This window comes from Prionailurus bengalensis, chromosome A1 (assembly GCF_016509475.1).
Source record: "Prionailurus bengalensis isolate Pbe53 chromosome A1, Fcat_Pben_1.1_paternal_pri, whole genome shotgun sequence".
NCBI lineage: Eukaryota > Metazoa > Chordata > Mammalia > Carnivora > Felidae > Prionailurus > Prionailurus bengalensis.
This window is the reverse complement of record NC_057343.1, coordinates 172,308,096-172,326,330: the sequence shown is the minus strand read 5'-3', so window position 1 is coordinate 172,326,330 and position 18,235 is coordinate 172,308,096. Positions and strand designations below refer to the sequence as shown.

The 18,235-nt window shown below is 41.7% G+C and overlaps 1 protein-coding gene across 1 annotated transcript in view; it reads left to right on the top strand.

Moving 5' to 3' along the window:
* The first annotated feature begins 3,427 nt into the window (after window positions 1-3,427).
* The window catches only part of LOC122491945 (neuronal regeneration related protein), a 28,429-nt gene continuing 13,621 nt past the window's right edge, over window positions 3,428-18,235 (top strand). Inside the window, exons 1-2 of the mRNA XM_043595324.1 lie at window positions 3,428-3,700; window positions 5,013-5,076. Of these exons, the coding sequence (XP_043451259.1) occupies window positions 5,074-5,076 (3 nt within the window). The 5' untranslated portion in view covers window positions 3,428-3,700; window positions 5,013-5,073. The remainder of the gene's footprint in view (window positions 3,701-5,012; window positions 5,077-18,235) is intronic.

Here is an 18,235-nt window from a genome sequence, read left to right as displayed (position 1 = left end):
GAAGATATATTTTGTCTATCTAAGGGAGGTGGAAGAAAGACCCTGTATCTAAAGTACCTTCTCCTTTTGACCAAATCCTCTGATGGATGGACTCTTCTTTGGCATTCACATTCATGTAAGGGACAGAACACAAGGGTCAGCTTCTGACCCGCGATTCTTATTTTCTGGTATCACCTGGCTGTCACCAGGCACTGATCAAATTCCTTAGCTCACAATGTGCCCCTGCCTCTACTCCAAATGTCCCTTTCCCCCTTCTTGAGTTTGCTGGCTTTTATTCATTCTTTACAAGTTCAGTTTAAGCATCACCTCCGTTACAAAACTTTCTTTTAAACCCCAGTCTGATTGAGAAAGGAGACTTTATTCATTCTCACAGTGTACCCTGGTGCAGAGCTCTGCAATTGTCCTTATTACACTGCACTGTAAGTTTGGCTGTGGTTGTGTCTCCACCCCTCACCCCAGACCATAGATTCCATGAAGATAAGGACATTGCCTACTTCTTTTTCCTCTTTCCTAAGAGAACCTTGCTTTTGTTCAGGTCTCTGTCTCTTTTGCATGTAGTCCACGTGACTCAGGGGAGGCCACCTCTCCCATCTCAACCCATGGATTTGATCATTTGAGACAATGGTTCTCAACAAGGGGAACTTTGCCCCTTCAAGGAACATTTGACAATGTCTGGACACAAATTCAGTTGTCACACTACTGGCATCTGATTGGTGGAGGCCAGAGATGCCACTGAACATCCTACAAGGAACAGGATATCCCTACTTCCTCCACCTTGCACCTTGGCCCCATCAAAAAATTATGCAGCACCAGAAGTCAATAGCACTGAGGTGGAGACACCCTGGTTTAAGTCAGTCTTTGTGTGACTTTGCTTCCTGAATGATCTAGGGATAAATAAATGCCCTAAGTAATCAGACTGAATCAAAGGACTCCTATAATTGGGAAAGAGACAGATGAGGATGATAAAGCTAGAAAGTTGGATTGTGGTCACATTGTGGTGAGAGTTGAGTAGAAGGCTAAAGTGTGGTCTTTATCCTATAATGGAGCAAGGGGGTACGATGATTAGAAAGATATTTCAGGAGAGTGGGTCTACCCTACAACCTGTAGGGCAGATGGGAGCAGGGCAGAGGGTGCTCCCCTGGAGCACTAAGCCATTTCCTGAATGCTACATTGCCTGAATGAGGTGGCATGCTGTGAGTCCCTTTATGTCCCTAGTGGTTAGTACAGTCTCCTCTACCCAGAAGGACTCAAGAATGTTTCTTGGATAGTTGGATTATAACCATTTTCTGGAACACAGTAAATAGACTATGATTCTGACCCAGTGTTCTTATTTCTTAAAAAAACAGAAAAACAAACACACACAAAAAACTATGTCACCCAAATATTTGTGGCTACAATGAAGAAAAATTAACACATAATAAATCCCAAATTTCCCTGTGTTTTTAAAGGCCATCTTAGGGAAGCTTTGTATAAATACAAAAGTCAGTGTGTATGTATGTGTGTGTGTATATGTTTTCTTGAAGAAATAACTTTTGAACATATCTCTCTGGGATAGATTTTTGGTTGATGTGGCAATGTCTTCTTGGATTTCTTTTTGAACCTGACTCTGAGGTCAAAGATCTCAATGTTGAGGTGCCCTTGACTAGCCTCTTGGGGCTCGGACCTACAGAAGCAGCCCCCAGGTTTCTGCCCACTCTCACCTCCCCACTTACTCTTCAGACCATCTCCCTGGTGAACACTGGCCCTGAAGGCATTTAGGGAAGTTTGTTGAGTTTTGTGTCTTGCCTTTGTTCCTAGCAATGGCTCCAAGGTAAGTTTTTTTGCAGGAAAAAATGTGACGTTTTAGATTAATTCAGGAAAACTCGTAGCTGGCCCCTTAAATGTTACACCGTCAGATCAAGAAATATTTGTGGCTGCAGTGGTTTTTGTAGTGTGAAAGGAGATCTATAGTGCTGGCAACAAGCTTATAGAGAATTTTTTCTTTATAATAGTGTAAAATATTGCTTTTTAAGGTATGCTATTTCTGCACCCCCAAAAAACTTAATTTTTTGATTTAAGACAATCTATAAACATGTTTTTGTAAATTCTCCCTCTCCCCTTCCCCCCTCACCTTTCCTGACTGCTATGATGGGAAAACATTGCTTTCAGTGATTAGAAGTAAAATGTGGATGGTAAATTTAGAAGACGTTATGATCTTTTATATCTTTTTTTCTTGGCAAAGCAATTTAATTAGGAAATAATCTTTCCCTCTAACATCTGACATTTACCATAAAATGATATCCTGTTTTGTTGGCAACAAAACCAAGTTGTAGCAAAATTTTGAGCTGTTACACTACTATGAAGACAGATTTTAAATAAACCAATTTTTTTAAAAAAAATCAGAAACACAAAGCACTTTTTAAAAAAGCAATCTCCAATTTTAAAAAGTATAATTTTAGGGCGAGGAGCAGCGGGAATAGGCTAAATCCTGCAAGGAAAAGGGAGCAAGAGGGGAGTGTGTCTCGGGCCGATCACACCAGGTCGCGCGGCTCACGGCTGTCCGCGCACCTATGGCCGTGTGCACACGTGTGTGTGCCCGAGTGTGCGCGCGCAGCCACTGGGGCCTCTGGGCCGGGCCTTGGGGGTGCTTCCGACCCCGGGCTTCCTGCGGGCTGGGGCGGGCACGCTGCCCTGGCGGGGCTGCGGGGTAGACCCGGGGGGCGTGCGCAAATGCATGCTGCGCCGCTGTGTGTGTGTGTGTGTGTGTGTGTGTGTGTGTGCGCGCGTGTGCGCGCGCGCGCCTCCGCGGGCACCATTTTCTGCTTCGCTCGGGACAGGCACATAAAAGGGAAGGCGGCTGCCGCCCCGTCGCCGTCCTCTTTCCCTCAGATGCCCTCTGCTGCAGGTTTATTATTACAGTACGGGCCGCGCCGCCTCTCCCCGCGGCCTGGCGGCCTGCCGGGCTGTGCAGCGCCCTGGCCGCCTTCACGCCTGGCGCGCCCCCAAACCGCCTCCTCCGCCTCCTTATTTGTCTGAAAAGCAACCGCACGTCGAGGCGGAGAAGCCCGCCGGGGGGCGGGAGAGGCTGGGCCGGGGTGTGTGTGCGCCGTGCTCCGGGGCGGGGCCGGGGCGGCGCGCCGGTCTGCGGGCCCTTTTGTCCCCCAGGGGCCCGGCAGGAGCAGTAGGGGCGGCGGGGTGCTTGGGTGCGGGGTGCCGGGGCGCGCTTGCTGGCCGCTCGCCGACGGGGCCCCGAGTCGCCGATTCCTGCAGAGTAAGCAGTCTGGCTCCGCTGCGGCCGCACAGTGGCAGCAAGGCTGGGGCGCTGGCGCAGCGCCAGCCCCATCAGAATTAGCTCATTGTTCACTAGCACACTGGCAGCGGAGAGCGGGAGAGAGAGAGAGAGGAGAGAGAGAGACTGAGACTCTTAGAGAAAGACACACACACACACACACACACACACACACACACACTCTTGGAGAGAGAGCGCGCGAGGCAGGGAGACCTTCCCCTCCTTTTTCCACGGCTGTACTTCTTGGAAGTGAAGCTGGTCTGGGTTTTGTTTCCCTTCCCCCTCCTCTCTCCTCTTCCTCCACCCCTGTCCCCTCCCCCTCCCCTCCCCCTCCCCCTCCCAGCTGTCTTTCTAGCATGATGCCCTTTTTCATCCACATTTGTGTTTCAGGTGTAGAGAGGAGAGAGTGAACAGGGAGCGGGGCTTTTGTCTGTAAGTATATGCCTTCCCATCCCCGGCCGGGAGCGCTGCTTTCTCTTTTGTGTCGGTTTCTTGCCATTGCTCTTAGCTGGACCCTTCAACCCTGCAGAGTTCATGCTTCTTCCCTCTAAATTTTAAAGAGCTGAAGCGTGTACCTTGAAGAAATTCTGGCATTTTGGTCCTGGTGCATTAAGGCTGGAATTTAACTTGAGCTTTTTTTTTTTTTTTTTTTTTAATGCACAAGTTGAGAGGGAGAATTCTTTTGGGAAGGGGTGGGGTTTTTTGCTTGTTGGTATGGTTAATTTTTGTTCTTCTTGCTCATATAGCATTCTTAGGGACTGGTTTGTTTCTTTGCATTAGATGCACTTTGGTGCATGCACCCCCACCCCCTTTATTAAATGAATTTGTATCCCTCCATCCACTTTATTACTCTCTCAGCGCTGCTGCCGCCGCCAAGGGTCTTCTCAGGCATTCGATCTTGCAACACTTTTTCTGCATTTTCTTATAAAGCAGTTGAACTTTGGGGGAGGGAGGGTTTAAAAATACATGACTGCTTTTTGCTGGATGATGATGATAACAATCTGATTTGCATTTATGTGTATCTATAATAACATTATAGGAAAACTCTAAGAGCTTATGATACCCTGTTGGAGAACTTTTAGTTTTTCCATTCATCTTAATTTTTGCCATAACTTATGTTAACAAAAGAACCGTGTTCTGACGACATAAAGGTGGAGAGGAAAATCACTGCAGCATGTACATTAATGTTTATTTGGTATAAAGAGAAGGGCATAATGGTGTATATTCCTGACTCCCCCCCCCCCCCCCCCGCCAGTGTAGTTTTTTTTTTTTTTTTTTTAAGACACGGAAGGTTATGTAATGCAGTGCCATTTCCAAAAATACCCACTCTGAGGCATTACACTACACGGTGGAAGGCTGATTCCTATTCTGCTGTCTTGATTGCAAATATACTGCCAGTAGTATGTCTGGGAACAAAGAGCAGCCAGAAAACAATCTATTTTTATCGCTTGGTTCTACTTTTAAGTTACTAAACCTTTTGAACTCCCGCAATTTAAAGAGGAACCAAACACTAAGAATAGCCCAGGACTCTGCAGAGCCAGGTACCAGGAATTTCTTTGTCCCCTATTTAAGCCTATAGACCCTTGGAAAGCTCTCTGAGAAGCCCCAGTGGTTACAATAATTTGCATGTAACTTATCTTAACCACAGAAAATGGTTATTTGTCTGTAACCTCTAAACCGGCATTTTTCATTTCCTGACCTGCGGTGAGGCGATTTGTCTTCTGTATTTAAACATATTTTGCAGGTTGATCTCCCTGGACTGAAGAGAGGGAGGGTGCAAGGCCAAGACTGTTACGATTCTCAAAATGGTAAGAATGGGTCATCAGAGGCAATTCTCAGTAGGTTCTCGTGTCTTGATTTCATATAAATATCAACCACACGCCTTCATCCCGCCTCAACCCCTTATTGTTCCTACCCCATTTGACCTTTAAAGGGGTCTTTCTCCGTCCGGCATGTGGAAGCTTTGCAGTGCAGCAATTGATATGAATTGGATGTGGTGAATTAGATCTTTTTGATTTGCAGTCATTTTGAACAGAAACTGAAATTCCTCTTTCAGAAGCAAAGATTTATTTAACTTGAACAACAGAAACTGTTCTGTTCTTTAAGAAGAGCGGTGTGTTGTGACATGCATGGAGGGAGGTGGCAGTTGTAGGGCTCAAACAAAGCAATGGGTCCTATTTTAGAGCTCACCAGAAGTCACCCTCAGAGTAGGGGTCTGTGTCCTGCTCATCAAACACCTGGACAGTCTGCTCTCCTTAAGAGCAATATATGTGAAGAGCTTGGACTTTATTTTACCTTCATATACCCTGCCTATTGTATCTCAGATATAATTAGCCTTGATACTTTTTGTTGATGTATAACTTCACTTCTCAGCGGCATCTGCTCCGTTTCAGAAGTCAAGCACATTACCTCTGAATGAAAGGGTGACTATTTGTGACAAGCATTGTGATACACACAGAAGGCAGTTTCATTTTGAATGACTGTGGAAAGAGCGAAACAGATGAAATACACATTAAAAACAGCTGAATAAGTATACTGATCTTCTATGAAAAATTTCCTCCTTGGAAATAAGATTGGACTGCGAAGAAAATAATCGAAATGTCAGGCAACTTTTAAGTACATGTCCTACTGCAGATGTCTACACTGTTTAAAACACCTTTCTGCCACTCAGAATGTGTGATTTCCAAATTTAGTTTCAGGTTTTATTTTTTTTTTTAATCGAGGGTGGAATTTAATGAATCAAAATTAAATCTGATATACTTGGTGTTTTCTTTGAGAACAACCCAAGTATAAGCTTCCAGGGAGAAGAATGAATCAGAGCAATTAAATGAGTTCAGTTTGAATCCTATTAGCAAGTAAGCTCTCTATTTTTTGTGTGTGCCTCACCTGTCAGTTCAACAGGTGGGTGGCAAAGCCTTGTGGAAAGTAGCTCTTGCTCGGACTTAGCGGATAGTGACCAAATTAAGGAACTTGAGGTGGATGGGCAAAAGGGATGAACAGAAAAGTAAACTGATCAGCAGGTTTTGTGCAAATGGTTCCCAACTTCCTATTAAGTTCCAATTAGCCACTGTCATAGAGTGCTAGGATGGTAATAAAATGAACCGCGGCACAGTATTTTTGTTTATTTTTCTTTTACTGAGACTGGCCGCATCACTTTGTCTTGTCGCTTTTTATCCAGAGTCTTACCCTCTGTTCCACCATAGGTGGACAGACCACAAAGGTTCACATATGCTGTAATATGTCAGGTGACCAGTTTGGTTAAACATAAATTTGACCACTGACTCTGCCAAAACTAGCAGACCTGACTGTAGGTCAAAAACTGACTATAGGTCAGGCTCAAAGAGTAAATACCGTGTTTCTGTATTAGTGAGTGAAATGAGCTTCGTGAAAGGCAAGCGTGTGTGCCAAAGCCGAGAATGAAAGTTGGAACAATTTGAGTGCAGAAGAGTAAATCTGAATTATTATTACATGTTGTTAATTTCTTACAGTTGTCCTTTATGTATGGTGGCAGAATGAGAAATCACAGTGTGTTGCTCTTGGAAGGATTTTTACTCATGGAAAGATTCTCACAACTTTTTGGTGACCCTTTCATCAAGATGTCAGTCCCTTTTGGCACAAGCCCATTGCCTGAAATGAAACCACCGACAGTTATTGTCTGTGGGTGATTCCAAGTAACTTTCTAACAATTTGCTTATTCTGGGAAGCCTGAGCCCTTCAAAGTCTCTGCACCTATTAATGTTAAAAAAAAAAAGTTTCATTATATTCTTTTAGAGGCATCTTGTACCTCCTTTTATCCTTTTTGGCAAAATGGAGTTATTTTCTTTCCTTGATTAGAACTGGAATTACTTTGCTGATCTCTGTAACTAGCTTACATGAAGACTTAGCCTACGTACAATGGAAACTTCTTCTAGGGAAGCAGCAGATTTAATACCTGGCCACCTCTACAAAATATATGCACATGCCTTTTCTGTTAAACATGTATTTCCATTTACATAATTTAAAACACTAAAGAGGATCTAATTTCAGTGTATTTATCTGGTTTAGTTAAGGGCTTATGCCAAATACAAATTTATAATCAGCTCATTCCAGGGTACAAAATTACAGGTAGACTTCAGAATTCAAAACAGAACGATCCAGTATCTGGACATTTTACATATACCCTAAAATGATGATATTTCACAACAATAATTTCAAGACACTCAAGACTCCTAGAGTGTCTTTGCATTACCAGAAAAATACAACCACTTTGTTAACTCTCCCAGGCACTGATCACAGTGTATTCTGTGTAGGGGACTCTCTGAGGGCAATTCTGGGGGCACCATTTACATAGTTAAAATATATTGTTATACAACTCAGGAGTACTGTCAAAGGTGCAATTTTGAGTTTACTTTGCTGTGTCTTAGTTGACCAGAGTGTTCTTTTCAATAACTCCTTCCCAAACTTTTTAGGTTATCTGGTACATGTGCATTTTTTTCCAGTTGCCTGTTTTGTTTTGTTTTGTTTGATTTATTTATTTATTTATTTATTTATTTATTTATTTATTTTTGCAATTAACAAGATATTGCAAGTCTGCAGAGATTTTCGGTAATTTATATTTGGCTTTTTGCTAAATTTGAATATCTAAGATATATTTTGTATGGGTTTTTGGTATTTAGGTGTTTTATTTTAAAGGTACTTGCTTCAGATACATCAATGAGAAGAAAATACTTCAGAATGAGCAGATGATCTTGAATAGCTTGAAAAATAATGTAATCCAATGTCAAGGTTAAGTCCCGATTTACAATATGACTACCCTCTGTGCAGTAAACTTGCCTTTGCGTATGTGTGTGCGTGGACTCACAGTGGCATAAGCATGGACTCATTATGTTTTAATAGAGATCTAGGAATTGGAACTATTTAAGTTCTCTCTGTAAGGCTGATGCTGAGCTTTTCACAAAGATGAGTTGACTCTATTGTACTGTTCATAGAGCTCTGCTTTTTGTACAGTCTGTGAAGTGGCATTCATGGCTTACAAGGAGACTCTTTCAATAATCTCCCCATTAACATAAGGTTTTCTTATTTAAAGGAGAAAGACAAAGATTGAGGAGGAATGAGGTACTATTGGTCGCTGTGCCATTGGGCTTTGGAATGTAAATTTATAGGTTGCTCAGTTGATTGTGGAGTTGCTGAAGAGTAGTACCTAGGAGGGTAATTTTATCTGGTGCTATTTTACACAAGGCCTTCCAGCGCACTGTAAGGGGGAGATTGGGGATTGTTTGGGGAATTAGGACAGTAGGGATGATCTATCCGGCTTTAACCCCACCCCAGCTTCATCTTGAGTTATATAGATAATTCAGGTAGAAGGCATTTGAGCAGAAATCTTTGAATAAACAGTTATTTAGAGTCTCACTCTATTTTAACCTGATGGAATTCTTAAAAACTTGTATGTAAAGCAGATCATCATCAAATACTAAAGACATTCATTTTATTTGAAATCCTGAAATGAGTACTTCTGAAGTAGAAAAATAAACTTCTAAAATGTGAATACTTCACTAAATTAGATGAGGAACCTCTAGATTACAAGCGTTATATGTTAAGTATTCATCCACACTGGGGATGGGGAACCCTGGGGTGAAATACCGGCTCCCTTGGTCTTCCATATGTTTTTCCTTAGTGCTGTTCCTGGCTGAAAAGTCTCTTAAGGTCTTATCCTCACAGCCAAAGTGAAATGGAGCACTGACATAGTTATCAGAATAATTACGCTTAAAACAAAACAAAAAGCTTGATTTCATCTGATTCATCTTGGTTATTCAGAATGTTCCTGGAGTGATGTAGGAGTGGGAAGGATTTGCCTGAATTATCTGTGTAATTCCTTTGTTCTACGGGAAAAGACTAGGGATAAGGAAATCATATCCGCAAATCCAATTTGAATATACCAGAGGAAAATGTATTGAATGTACTTGGACTATGTTATCTTGGTTGATCACGATATATTAAAAGATTCCAATTTTAAACTGCTCCTTTGCTTTGAACTGGAAAACAGATTAACCATAAATCTCAGCCCACATCTGTAGAAATCATGGTTGCTAAAAATACCATTTATTGGGTCTAAATTTATCTGAAATGGGTATTTCTAGACATATTTTGCAGGTAGGGACAGCTTCAAAGATTTCTATCTTACTGGTTTAAAAAATAGCAGTGACCCTGAAATTGATCTGTGAGGGCATGATTAGCAGCAGCTAATGGTTTAGCAGCTCTAATGGTTTGGGATTTAAGCATTAACATGGCTCTCAATTAAATTCTAAATATCAATTCAGTTATTAGTAGCCATGACATGGTGTTAACCTGGGTGTAACACTAGATTATACTCTCCTGCATTATTGGTTGGTTGGATCATACTCATTTCTTTCATTAACCAAATAAATTACAGGCTCCCAGAGAGTTTATAAATTTCACATAGAGCGCTTAATAAAGTTTTAAATATCTGTTAGAAGTTCAATAAATATTGGGTTGGACTTTTAAAAATTCATCCTTAAGACTTAATCATGTTTAGTTTTGGTGATCTGGAAGTAACTTGTACCCTTACCTTCTTCTTAAGAGGTAGGAAGTTGAAGTGAATATAATTTTAGTTTTCACAGTCAGTCATTTTCTATTATTTACTAACAAGAGAAAAAAATTGTGGTTAGTCCAGAAAGCCACTTGCCAAAAGAGAGTGGCTTGCAATTGCTCACATTTACCAGCTTTGGAGCCACACTCTGATCAACCTGGTGATATGCTAGGTTTGATCCAGCTGTGGTAACTTAGAGCTAACAGTAACTTTTCCTGTAGCCATAAAAATCCCTTCTAGGATCCAGGAGGAGCTTTGATCCCAGTACTGGAACTTTAAATCCCCCACTTTATAATCAGATTCTGTGATATTATGGAAATGACCTCAAGAACACAAAGGTGCCATGACTAGAGAGTACTGAAGAAAATGAGAAAAGTTCTTGGTGCGATTGTGCATCTATTCCCATGTCAACTGAACAAGTATTTTTTGAGCATTTTATTTGTGCTTGGTTCTTTGCGTTACAGAAGATGCACACTTGACCTGTGCCCTGTGTCAGCTTAGATTTTAGTTGTGGAAAGAAGGCTAACATGTGTGACAAACTTAATGTAATGCAATAGAATCTAGTTCTAAATTGTAAGATGCAGAAGAATGATACTATTGAACACTGGGGAATGGGGATTGTAGGGGAAATTTTTTTTTTTAGGAGGTAGAAATTAAGCCAGACCCAGAGATGGCAAGTATATGGCATGCATGCATCACGAACTCCTGCTACCCATGTGGCAGACATTGCTAATCAAGCTTGATATACCCATTATTATTATTCAGCCTGAATCGGATTTCAGAATCCTCAGTATAGAGTTCCGTTAGTAATTGGTTGGAGTTGGCACTCAACTGAAAACCTAGGAGTGGACTATTTGCTCCTTGACAGCAGGTGTCATGCCTTCTTAAGCTTTTATCCCTAGGGCTTAACACTAGTCCTTAATAATTATTAAGTGAATGAAGAACTAAGAATATTTGGATAGATTTAGATGAGAGAGAAGTGTATTCCAGATGAAGGGAATACATTAGAAACATATGCTTGCAAGAGTAAGCACGATGCATTTGTACACAGTAGAGACTGTCCTGTTTAGGGCCTCTGTGCCATCAAGCACAGACCGCACAAACTAGATCTAGAAGCCAAGGACTTGATGTGCTAAGCTATAGGAAGCCACCAAGCCAGCATCTTAGAGTTGGCCCAAGGCCATCACTCAGGTTCCAACCTGTCCGCTTCTTTGCCTTTTGATTGTGCCCAACAGAAAGGAACACACACTTCTATATACTCCTGGCTAGATGGTAGCTTATTTTGTTGTTGCATCTCCCTGTCCTCAGGCTGGGGTGGAGTGGTGGAGAGAAGGCTGGCCCCTAGCTACAAGGAATTGGGAAAGAAGAAGGGAGCACTGTTAACCCCTTTCTATTGAGAAGGTAGCACCACTTCCACTGGCCAATTACAGCAGGTTCATTAGCGCACATGTGGCTGGAGAGGGCGTTACTGCTGCCTGAGAGGAGGCACCACACTTCCCTTCATGAAGCTAACTGGGTGGAGCCACGTGCTAATCAGTTGTAACCACATGTACCCGGTTGGTTCCCTCTTTCCACTTCTTCCTGATTAGTCAGACACACTTACTCAAAATTCAAGCCAACACTGACATCATCATCATAAAATTGTTTACAGTTTGAGGCCTACAGGCTGTTACTAAGTTGGTCAATAGTCTAGTGACCATTTGAAGGGAATCTCATCACATGACACACAGAAGTTGGGGAAAGCCAAGACTGAGAAGGATTTTCCTTGAATTTCTTCTGGTTACAGCCTAGACTCATAGCTTAGACTACATCAGCTTCAAGATTTTCAATGTGAAATGATTTCACTAACTCTTTTAGTCCCTTCAGATGAGGCTGGACTTACCTGATTCTCTTGGTAAAAGTAACATAGGTAAACGTCATTCCTTGAATTCTTTATGCCTACTCTCACCTCATACTTTTAAATAATTTATTTTTTAATTTCTGTGTTTAGACCTTCATAAATTTAGTTTCTGTCAGTGGGCAGTCATGTCAGGAACCATGTAAACAAATCTTATTTCTGGCCACAATGGAATATATTTTCCTAGAGGAACCAGGCACTTGTTACTCTAAACATACCCCAGGAGTCCCTCTGTGCCTTTGCTTACTCAATCCTAGAAAGAAGGCTCCTTCTGACAGAATAAAGCCATTCTTCAAGACTGAGTTTACATAACAGCTCCTCTACGAAACTCACCCCTGCATATCCAGTAGGAATAATCTCATGCTTTCTCTATACAGTCATCACACAACATTCTACTTATTGGCTGGTTTATTTCTGCCCATCTGTTTTTCTACCCTCCAGGTCTGTAAACTTGAAACAAGAACACTGACCACTAGTACATGGGCATCATCACCTCTCTCTTTGGTAGCAGTTGAGACTGTGATGCCTTGTGTTTTGTTTTGTTTTGTTTCCTTTTCCTCTCTAGTCAGGATGGTGAATTCAGATGTGGAAAAGTTTCATCACTGAGAGGGAACTCTAGAACAGCTAGTGAAGTTGACTGGCATTCTCTTTCTGCACAGTGGAAGGAAACCCTAACTTTCATTGACATGTCCTAATGGGACGTTGGAACAGATCCCATGTCTCTGAACCAGTCTGATTGTTGCTTCAGTACCTATCCAGGATCTGGCACATCCTTAGTGATCAATAAATGTCTGTGGAATAAATGAATGAGTCAGTAGTTGGGGAAACATGGAGATCTGTTATTTCTGGGCAGAACCAGGCGACTCACCTTGAGATTTATAGCTAGTAACAGCCTAATACTCTGCAGAATTGTGACAGCTCAGGTTGTAAAATTTATGGCCCAGGAAATGAGATGAGCACAGGTAGATTTTGAATTTACTACTGAAAAGCCCCTCGCAATAATCATTAAAGGTAGCTCGGTGGTAGGGAGGTAGGGGGATAGCTAAGTGAAACCTACACACAGTACAGGAACAACTCCTACATTTGGTGCTTTCTTTTATACTTCTTTTGACGGAAGAGGTCCTAAAAGAGTCCAAAAAGTTCACTTGGAATGGCCTGCTGAAAGAGGAATCTCCTCTCAGGGTAGAGTCACCCGTCTCATCTGCAACATTGCTGTGGAGATCCATTATGTGCTGGGTTATTAATGCTGTTTTTCTAGCAGGCCCACAGTTTGTGTCTCAGCAACCTGACTGAGGCGGTCATGATGGTAAAGCATAATCAGCTTTGGTTTCACAAGGTAATGAAATCTTCATAAATATAATCATGGCCTATTATTACCTTCGAGTGGCTCCCATTTTAACGTTGTGCCTTAAAAGTGTTAGGATTATCTAGCTGGAGATGTTTTGAAGCCCTTGACTTTAGGCTGTGCTTGTTCAGCATTCATCCTTACTTTCATAGACAAAAATACAAATGGGACTCGTGTTTGAAAAGGAGAAAGAGAAGATACATAAGAGAACGTGGCCAATGAAAGGAAGGTCTGTTTGCCCCTTTTAAGCTGAAATTGGGAACCAGAGCCATTGATTGGAAAGAAAGGGAGAATAGCTCAGCAGTCATTGCCAGTAATAATATGAGCCAAAGACTCCTACCAAAAAGTAATTAAAACAAGAGGGAGATTCATAATGTGCACAGAAGTTCTGGTGTGGTTGTCCAGTTCTAGCTCCTCTCCCTTCTCCACTCCAACCGGTACTCAGATCACCATCACACGCCACTGTCCTTTGATTACTGGGGCAGGTAACAGCCTTCCTGTCTGAACTGCGTTTGATACAATTCCAGCGGGGAAAAGTACTGCAGTCTGGTGGCTGAACAGGGAGAAATCTACAAAAGTTGTTGTGTTTAAAGTGGGTCCAGGCATTTTGAGGACGCTTTTGTTGGATAAAGTCAGTGTCGGATGGAAAACCTGTTCTTGGACAGGAAAGAAGAGAAATTAGGAGAAGATACTGCATCTTAGGCAACCGACATTCAGAACTGTCAAGGAAAAGCTAGAGTTGGTAGTCAGATGGATAAAACTTACTAAGATAGTAATAAACATGACCCAAGTAAGGGATTGCTACTAAGTACTTTTCCAAGAAGTACTGTTTCATGCCCTTCATTAAATGATGGTAGTGAAAGTTACCCAGAAGGCTTACTGGGATCATGATCTGAAAGTCTGTTCTTGTTTTGCCAGGCATTTGCTGAATCTTAGCCTGTCAGTGTGCTGTGTGGGTTTGGCAGCACATGGCTGAACACTTAGCCCAGTGCCTGCTGCATTGTGGGGGACTCAGTGAATGCTGGCTGAAGGAATGAAGAGTGGGCCGGGAAAGGAACCACTCTTTGAAACATGCACTATCAGGGACTTCCAGTTGTTGTATGGTTCAGAGAATTCAGTTTTGAAAACAGGACTTAATTACAAGTCCAGTCCTTTCCTGCACAGACACCCCAGGATTTGATGGCTTAGTTCCAAGGGAAAAAAAAAAAAACTCTTTTGAAGAAATGTGCTTGCTGCTTTGGCACTTCCAGCCCAAAGTAATGGGATGTACTCTTGGTAAGATGTTCATTCTATAGGATTGAAAGCTACCTACCAAATAGTGAATACCTCACCAAAATTAAGGACACAGCAAATATTTTTTGATTAATTGGTTGGATAATTGAGATTATATACCCAACCAATTCAGTCAATACAGCATCAGAAATTCTGCCCACATCTTTTCTGAGTCCTCATGTTCATAATTTTGATCCTTCCTTAAGTGGATTTGTTTCTGAAGCCTGGATGCTCTGGACCATAACTGAGTGTCCATTTCATGCTGCCCTGTGGAGACTTGGGTCTAATCATACATCATGAAATGCCCCAGGCCCTTGCATATTTTGCTCACTTCTTGATAATAGAATCTTAAATTGTTCTGATCTTGTTATCAAGGTCTGGGAGCCAAGTCTCCACATCTTTTCATCTTTATTAAGCATATTCTTTTTCCTTTTTTTTTTTCATGATGACTGCTTTTAAAGTTTTAATTTTATTATATGAAGCTTAACTGTCTACACTGTCACAATCAATTCAATCAGGGATTCAATTAAATTTGTTCTTTGGCATCCTAGAGCAATTCATCTGATTATTGTGAATTTTTATCAGCTGTTCTTACACTGTTTAGACAAAGCCAGAGGGACGCTGTATTTTTGAGTGGGATGGAATACATTGCATCAGTGTAATCTGAGGATCACCTGCTTTGTTATTTGGTCTTTAGTGCCTTCATGATGATAATAGCTAATTGGCTTGTTACCCCGTCTCTGTTTTTCCATTTTTCTGACTTTAGGAATATCTGCATTTCTTCTGCATTAATTAAATGTTTCCAAACGGAGTCAGGTTAAATTTGTTTCTCTTTCTTGAATTACCATTCTTAGTAGTTTATACACTGTCTCTCTGGGCTAATGAGTGTTTCTTCCTCCACTAGGATGATTTCATATTTTTATGTAGTAGAGTTGACCCTTGAACAACACAGGTTTGAACTGTGCCGGTCCACTTACATGCAGATTTTTTATAGATACAGGACAGTAAATGTATTTTCCTTGTTATTTTCTTAATAACATTTCCTTTTCTCTAGCTTCCTTTATTGCGAGAATACAGCATATAGTACATATGACATATGAAATGTGTTAATATGGCTGTTAAGTTTGGGGGGGTTAAAAACTGCACACAGATTTTTGCACAAGCCGTTGGTGCCTCTGAACCCCATGTTGTTAAAGGGTCAACTATATATGGTTTGTATATTTGAAGATCATTGATAAAGATAAGGTTTTAATTCTTTAAGCAGTTTGTTTTTAAATTGAAATATTGGAAAGCAAAGTTACAGTGAACATGATTTCAAATACGTTTGATGAAAGAAAGATCTTCTGAATTAGACTGTGCATTGCTAGGCCCTCTGCGAAGTTGTTTGAGAGTTCATTTGGGGGTCATATTAAAACAATTTGGTTTCTCAGTAAATGCCCTTTGTAATTAGCTGCAGCCATTGCTAGATACTTGTTTTGTTCTAAACGTTTCCTTCCACGGAAAATTGAAAAAAGACAAAAGTGTGATGACCAGTGTAGCTTGGGTTTAATTAGATCCAAAGTCTTAACGTAACCAAGCCAGAGTTGCTGGTCTAAAAGCAGTCTTTCCTCAAGGACTGTGGCAACACATGGATACTGGAGAGCAAACCCTCTCTGCCCTCAGACAGTGCTAATTGGTTTTAAGGTAAGTTATTTTTGAAGGGCAACACAGGCAGCAGAGCAACAAATATTTTTGAGAAAATGCCTCTTGATAGTAGGTGTCAGAAATTCAGCATTAGGGCACGAAGCAGAGATGCTCAGCGCCTCCTGTACTTGGGGTATTGAAAACCGGCCCCGGCACTCTAGGTGGCCCTGGGGAACTGGCAGAGGAGGTCCATATCGACAGACAGTATTCTATGAGAGGAGAGGCTGGGTTTGCATCCTGCCTTCTCTACTGCTGGGTTCTGTGGGCAGGCTCCCTGATGTGTCTCCCTCAGTATTCTCATCTGTAAAATGATGAGGATGATGGAAAATGGCAGCCAGTCCAGATCCCCTTATGCGTGTGCCTCAACCTGTTGCGGCACTGTGATGTATTGGTGAATTTCATCCTTGGAACCACACCGAGGATTAAATAAGCACACCTGGGAAACATGCCTAAAGACATTATAGTGAACCCGTGTGTGCATTTCCACAGAAAACTGGGGTCTCCAGATTTACATACTCTCCCTGTGTGGGTTCCAGCAACTCCTGTGTATTGTTCATAGTTCTCTTCCTTTGGAGAAGTCAAGTTTTAATGATTGGTTTACAAGGGAAGAGAGACTGAGGGGGGAAAAAAAAAACCAAAAACATGAGATCAAAGTATTGTGTTGTTGGAGAATGTAGTCAGGACTTAGAATCAAGGCCTGAGTTTCTTTGTTTTGTTTTAATTTTTTTGGTAATGTTTATTTTTGAGAGAGAGAGAGAGAGAGACAGAGCATGAGTTGGGGAGGGGCCGAGAGAGAAGAAGACACAGAATCTGAAACAGGCTGCAGGCTCTAAGCTGTTAGCACAGAGAATGATGCAGGACTCGAACTCACAAACCTTGAGATCATGACCTGGGCTGAAGTTGGACGCTCAACCTACTGAGCCACCCAGGCACCCCTTGAGTTTCTAATACTACCTTTTTCATGTCCATTAGAATATAAGTGAGGTAATTTTGCCTCCCAAGTTGGCATTCCTCTTCCTTTTGCAGTTACCTTCACACTCTTGATGTATGTGTGTCTTTGGTGACTCCCAGCCCTGAAACCCTACATCAATTTGGGTGGGTGGCTGCCCCTTTGGGTCTTGTTTGCTTCCCACAGTACTGCCTGACTGAGCCCTCATCCCTCCTAAATCAGACCATGCCTCCTGCCAGTGAGGTTGAAAATCCAGGTGGTGCACGGGGGCACACCCATCCTAATCTTACTCTTATCCTCTGGTACTTTTAGTTTTTTGCCAGTTTTTGCAGAGGACAGGTTATGGAAACTTCTTAGTGGCCTCTCTGTGACCTGAGCACTTACAGCATGTGGGTACAGATCTGACTGTATTTTTCCTTTTTTAAAAGCCAAACTTATAAGACAATCAGCTAGCATCTGATTTAAACTACTTTTAGTTATAGCCTCTTGCAATAGAAATGACTTTTTCCCTCCAAATTTGGTGATCTGTTATGATGCTGTTGAAGAGGTAGCAGTCTTTAAATGACCAAGGCAGTGCGGGGCAAGCGTGAAGCTGCAGAGTGGCTTGGGCTGGGGGATTTATTTGCAGTTGCCAGTAGAAGAGGGCACACTGATGGGAAGAGTGAGTGATTTCTTTGGGAATGAGCACTTGGGGACAAAATGCACACTTTCTGGAAAACTCAGTCTTGAACTTGTCAGCAAAAGGAATGCTTTGATATTTCCACAAACTCCTCAAAAGCAACTGGCTATCTCATCATCCACCTAGAGCAAGAAAAGTCCAAAATTCTTAGGTCTAGATAAAAAAAAAAATACTAGTCTTTGAAGGCTTTAACAAAAGAAACTGATTTTGGAGGACTTTTATGTTGGTGAAAATTTTCATAAGGTTTTCGTGAGTAGCACATACTTTGGGACAAGAGGAAAAAATGGCATTCTTGGTGAGTAGAAATCAGACTTCTTACAGTTATTTGAAGGTGAAACTCAGCATACCTAACATTACTTAAACCAGCTAATAAAAGCAAGACGAGATGTTTCCTATTAACCTTGGAATGTGCTTGGAAAAAGTCCTGCTAGCTCCAGATGTCTGATATTGGAAAGCATATCAGCAGCATTACCCTCGTTTGTGACAGAAAATACCATGCAGAAATTCACAAGTGCCCTTTGTCATAGTGAGCGCAGTATAGTTTTCTTCTTTTTCT